Here is a 6,757-nt window from a genome sequence, read left to right on the forward strand (position 1 = left end):
ATATCGTCATTCCTCTTGTTCAATAGACTTTAGATCAATCACATCTAATATAGGTTAAATATCATTCTATTACGATAAAATATTAACAGTCAAATAAACAAACTTCTATATATGAGAATCTGATCTACATATGTTAGAAATACGAAAGAAAATCATGAAAAAAAAAAAAATTTAAATAAGTTACAACACACCCTCCCATATCATGTGAAACACATAGATTAACAAAAATACAAACACCACCACTTAACCAACACACTATAAAAAAAATAAAACCTTTTTTACTCTATGATTAATTCTTCGTAACTAAATCTATTTAATGCTGCAATACTCTTGAATTGAAGTCAGGCTATGTTGATGTTTAATACACTTGAATTGAAGTCAGGCTATGTTGATGTTTAATACACTTGAATTGAAGTCAGGCTATGTTGATGCTTGGATAACTCAAAGGAAAACATCTACCTTTTTAGCTTCGATCATGAGCTTTCTACTGGTTTTTATATATTTACTTTATTTACGTGCTTCCATCCTAGCTAGCACGGAACACACTTCTAGATAAAGATGATGTTCCAAATAATTGATCGCCAATTGAAAGGACCAACAAAGCCTCTACACCCAAAAATAATTCGTCATACGTGTTTTAAGTTGCAGTGTTTATATGAAGCAGTTGCCAAAAGCTGAGGCATATTGCAGCTGACTACCGTTTCGCACTACAATTGTGAATAAATTAACTCCGAGTAAGCTAGAATGGTTAGGTACATGGTCTTTCAGGGGTGGAAAGCATGCGGAAAGGGTGGGGTCGCATATCATTACACTTACATCACATTGAAAAGCCGCGCCAAACGTGGGGGTGGGCGAGCGAGAGTGGTGCTCGGGGACAATACGTATTGTTTTTCAGAAAATTGATGCTTATGGCCGGGATTCTCTCTTTGTGTCTCCCAGCTGTGCCCAGTCATGGTGAGTTGTATAAATCATATTAATAGCCAGGCAGGGAACCCAAGAAAGCAGTAGCATCATCAAAGGGGAAATACACAATAGAATGAACATGAGCATTCCAATGCCTTCTATCTCTCGTCTCTCTTCTTTTGGGATGACAATGGCCCTGCAGTCTCCCCACAAGTATAGGCATAATCGGTCAAAGAGCATGCCCTCAAGGCTGCAGTGTGACCCAATTCTTACAGACGCACTTATCAGTGAGGTAGATAGATTGGAGAACTGCTGTTCTTCTTCCTCATGTTTTGGAGGAGATTGGCTTGCACAAGCAGTGGAGGTGGTGCTAAATTGCTGTGCCAATCTGTCAGACATAAAGATACACATGGAGAGCAAGTGGATGAACGCACATCTGGACGACATACTTCATCTGCTTGAGGTGTGTAATTTGTTAAGAGATACTATCGCTGAAATCAGGAAGCGGCAAGCTTGTGTGCAGATAGCCATTCGCGGTCTTGGCCCTAACCTTGCTCCGTCTGTCCATGCCCTCCACAGAGCTCGCACCTCTATTGCTTCTTGGCTGAAGAAGAAGAATGACACAAACTCCCAGCTGGAGAAGTGCATGTCGAATTTGAGGCGAATGGCAGAAAAGCTGAACCGTGAGGATAGAGCAGGAGTGGAAGGAGCTGCCATCAACATGAACCATGCCAAGGCCATCATCATAATGATATGCTTTGCCCTTGTCGCTGCTCTTTCCTTCAAGACATCCCACATGAGGATGCCGTCTCTTCCTCTTCCTACCCATTTTAGTCGCCTGCATGACAAGCTGAGAGAGGAAGTCGAAATGAGAAAAAGGTCATCATCATCAAGGCTGTTGGACGGGTTAGAGGGAGCAGATATTGCACTGGGAAACCTCAACAATCTTCTAAACTCCAACTCGAAGTTGCACCATCCTCGTCATCTCTCGCCTATCACCGTGGCACTCCATGAGTTGGAGACAACCCTTCCCCTGTTTGAGCACAAAATCAACCAACTATTCAAGTTTCTTATCTCTTCAAGAGTTGCGCTCTTGAACACCTTTTCTTCCCTATGATCGCCTTCTTACTCCCATGGAAATCTTAAAGAGTCAGCCAAATTGGGCTTTTAAACTGTTTGGGATCTGGATTGTAAAAATTGAGGGGTTCTGCCGCATAACATACATGTATATACCAAGACTGTTTCAAAGATGAAAAAATTCTTCTCCTATAGCGAAAAAAATATACAAAATATTGGTCACAATTTTCAAGTTTTTATCTTTTATAAATAGTGCATATAGCTAATAAAAATCTTACACTATGAGGGTTCAAAGGCGAAGCATGAAACCTCTGATAAATCTTACGAACTTAAACGTTCACTCAGATCTACTCAATCAAAATCAGCTACTTGCAATTAAAAATAACTTGATCAAGGCTCAGGTGTTCTTTCAATAAAATATCAACTTAAAGATCAATATAGACATGAAGAAATTTTCATTCAATTTTAGTTGCAACTTCCTTGCTTCTCATCCAATCGTCAGATTTAATCCTTCAGAACTTTGTCCATGTTTTTGAAATAATTTATTACGGCTATTTCATTGATTATTTCATATATTTTTATTAGTCTATTCTATATCACTAGTACTAGAGTCAAAAACTACTAATTGTTGTTGTCAATATCATGCCAGCATTTAGCATGTCTAATATTTGCTCTATATAAGATGATATATCTTTCGTCCAACAACTAATAGAATTTTTATCTGAAATATCTGAAACTGTTTTACTGTTTAATACAATTAATGATGAAAAGATTTTAATCTATATATTAGTAAGTTGATTCATTTTACATTGAAGTAATTTATTATTCATCCCTTTAATTATAACATATAATTTTTAGTGAATCGAATAAATTAAAAATTATAGTTTTGGATTTAAATTTTTTATATAAACAACTAAAATATTAATCTAAGAAATCTAATTTTTTTCATTACAATTTATTTTTTGATCTTTTTTTATAAAAAGATACTAATGAATGCAAGGTTTGATATTACATGTAAAAACTGGACAAAGACAAGACCTCTAAGATTTCAAAACAACTAGCAACTGGTTTTTGTACTTGTATTGATTCATTGGAAAAGTCTTCAAGAAAAAAGGGAATGTTAATGTTACTCTAGATGCTACTCCCTTCTAGGAGGTCATTGCAAACAAGGGGCTATATTTTCTCAACAAGCTCAATCCACTTAACTAGGAGTTGTGAGCCATGAAGGGTCTAAGTCTTTTGGAAAAGTAATATCTAGTTTCATTGAATTTTTTGGGTCCTCTCCTAGTCCGCCTTTCCTTTTTGTTGTCTAGTGGTCTTTTTGTAGCATCTAGTCTATATTTTACTGGTAGGCTCATTGCTTGTGAGATCCCTATTTACCACCTAGTTGGTTTACATATATAATAGAATCTAGACCCTCTCTGAATCTACCTAACAAGAACTAACAACCAAATTTTTAAGTAATGTAACTTAGTGAAAATAATATTTCTTTGGTTCAATTTAAGAGAATCAAGTAATAGATATCCTTGGACTTTGTGTAACATAAGGAAGGTTCATCACCTTTAAATGTTCTCCTAATAATGTTTAATCTTTGGATCTTTGTGTAACATAAGGAAAGTTCATCACCTTTAAATGTTCTCCTAATAATGTTTAATCTTTGGATCTTTGGATGGTTTTCTTATATATTTCTCTACCTACAATATTTGTTATATTGTTTTTGAACATCTTTCTATTGATACCATTTAATTCATGCTCTATATATTGATAATGGATGTTCGTTTATCCATGTATGTGTGTTTCCTCAAACACAACAAATGATTTCACTAATAGTAAGTGTTATTAAACCTCATGCATTTCAAACCTTTTGGATTTTACCAATGTGTTTAGACTAGGTTATAGTGCTCATAATCATGAACCATGGTCGAATGCGGTAATCTCTAATGGATACTCTATAACTCAATGTCCGATCACAACAAGAAATTCAAATCTTCTAGACTCTCCAAAATGCTCCTATAGATCAATAATCACAAAAGGGAGGAGATTAAGACAAGCTAAGAACTTGGAACTTAAGTTTTTAATGTTCTTACACATACCTAAAATTTGAAGAAAGCTATTCTAAAGTGCAAGTAGGGAGTAGATAAAAACTACAACTTCCAACTTGAAATTCTATGCTCTCATCAACTTCCAATGCTCATAATTCTTTAAACAATGCTATTGACTATTAAAAGAAAAGAGCACTTGGTATTTTTATTCTAAGGTGTTAGGATTTAGGCAAAACATAAGATATGTGGTCTTCTATATATAATAATTATCTAGGGTAGTTAGGGATGAAATAGAAAAGGGGAATTCAAACTTGAATGCCATAGATTAAAAGCCCTATAAAATTCTCAGCGCAAAACTACAATTTGAAGACAAGGGACCATAATTGAAATAATTTAAATCATTAGAGAGATGCAATAAAACACTCTAAATAACATGTAAATAAATCTATATAAAAATTTAAACTAGCTATAAATAATGAAACTAAGATACACTAATTAATTTAGATGCTTATAAATTGTATTCACACAAAAATGTGCACTATTATAAATGAAAATGAATTTTAAACCTCCCTAGAGTAGTGACAATGATGAAAATGATAAATTGCATATAAATGTCAATGTCAAAATACTCTAAGTAGCTCAATATATGAAAATAACAATCTTAAATTTACATTTTATCACAATAAATGAAATTTTTTTGAAGTTTTGATAAATTAAAGGGGGATAGGCCTGAACCTTTTATATAACCACTTTAGAGTAAGTACTTGTGGCACATTAGGAGTGCACACCTATACAAAAACTATAGGAAATATTAAAAAACTCAAAAAGATAGCAGACAACCAAGATAGAACCACTAAACAAAGAGACAAAAATATACCAAATATCTACCCACCCACCAAAGACATGAAGTAATGTCCTACTGAGTGGGGGCATTATCATCTTGCCATTCATGACAAAACTTTAACTTTCTCAAAATAAGACAAACCTTTTGTTAGAATCCTTCCTAGAGACCAATGTTACCAAATTCATATTAGCCTTAACAAAAAAGATGAGGGAGTGTAATGCTGCAAAAGGAGACTCTAGATGTCTCTTTCTCTTCACCTTCTTGTGTTCTATCTCTTTCTGATTTGCATGTAGAGAGGCCAAATTATTCATCATCATTTCCTAGCTCAAAGCAGTCATTTCCTCTACTTTTCTTTTTAGATCCTCATGACTTTCCTTCAACTCAACCTTGTCTTTCCTCCTATCCCTCTGAGTAATATTTGCATTGAGATCTTTAAGCTTCTCCTCCATGGTCTCCCACCTTTTGAGTTTTCCCACCATGTCATTAGCAACCTTCCAAACCTTCTCATCATTATCATCTAATGCCCAACTATCACCATGAGCCTTCACCTCAACCATTGCTTCTAGCCTATTGATCTTGTTCTTGGCAGCACTTAGCTGGGAAAAGAGCCAATGGACGACCACATCATGTTTGTCAACTGCCTTTGCTTGCCTAGAAACTTTATCGATTAGAGTAGGGGAATCAAGCTTGAGGGTAGAAACACCATTGGCTAGTGAAGGGGAGCTTAATAGAGGGTGAAGGGGGCTTTCTTCTCAGAACAAGCTAGAGGCTAATTTGAACCCATGGACAAGGAAGAATCAAAACCCATAGAGGGTTTTTTATAGTTCGGCCCCATGAATAGGGTTGAATAAGGTAGGAACAAGTTTAGTCTTGGATGAGAATGCCAAATTGGGGTCAATTTTTTAAATAAAAAATCCAGAAAGCTCCAAAACTAGGTTAGAATCTAGTATGGGGCTAGAGGAAATCAAAGGGGTCTGACTAGATGGGGTCAAAGCCAAGTAAAATTTATAAAGCCTCAAGATTAAGCCTTGGTGGAGAGGGAGGGTACTCTTTGGCTTTAGCCAAAACAACCAACTGGAACAAAGAGGAACAAACCTAGAATATGAAATTTATTTTGACGCCATACTTGAGATGGTTCAACATGGGAGAGTGTTGGGTATCAAATCGTTTGAATCTCCCATCCAACGTGAAATACTTCATGAGCATGAGGTTCACATCCTTCCCAACCCTAGGAAGGTCTTCTCTATTGTAGCAACTCTACACTCTTGAGACACCTTAATCCAACTTAAAGAACCTCTTGAAGTCGTCTTTATAGGCCCTCTTAAATTTTTTGGGGAAAGTCACTCCTTCCAGAGACAAACCGATAATAGCGGTGATAGTGTCCACAAAACTATAAAAGCCACTCCCCCAATTTTAACTTCACCTTTCTCCCACAACTAGGCAAATTGTTCAGAGAAGGTTGGGTCAAAACCCTCCATCCCTTCCACATAGTTTGTAAGGTTGCCCTTCACCACTTTTGGCCACATCTTAGCATTGTTTTTGAAATCATCCCAATTACTTGGCTCTATCTGAATAAGATCTCTTCCCATAGCTGACATAATGAAACCAGAGGCAAAAACAAATAGAGAAGAAATTCAAAAACCAAGAGTATGAAAGGGACATCATGGGTCAAAATTGGAGAAGGTGCATCTAATACCAAAATTAAATATCTGCCACCTAAACAATAAATGAAAAGATTATTAAAGTTAGGGTGACAAAATATGTGATTTTAAATGTAGAAGAAGAAGAAGAAAATTGGAGATAGTGAATATATAGATCCTACCTACTTAGTATTCTTCGACATTAAAGACCTTGAGTAATTATGTCTCACGTTGTAGAAAGGGACTGGAAT

At 35.7% G+C, this 6,757-nt stretch overlaps 1 protein-coding gene across 1 annotated transcript; it reads left to right on the forward strand.

The window, feature by feature from the left end:
* Positions 1–1,093: 1,093 nt before the first annotated feature.
* Positions 1,094–2,020, forward strand: LOC131067579 (protein BPS1, chloroplastic-like). The gene has a single exon (XM_058002656.2). It carries the CDS (start codon positions 1,094–1,096, stop codon positions 2,018–2,020), a length of 927 nt encoding a protein of 308 aa, XP_057858639.2.
* Positions 2,021–6,757: the final 4,737 nt, after the last annotated feature.

Source organism: Cryptomeria japonica, chromosome 5 (genome assembly GCF_030272615.1).
Source record: "Cryptomeria japonica chromosome 5, Sugi_1.0, whole genome shotgun sequence".
Taxonomy (NCBI): Eukaryota; Viridiplantae; Streptophyta; class Pinopsida; order Cupressales; family Cupressaceae; genus Cryptomeria; species Cryptomeria japonica.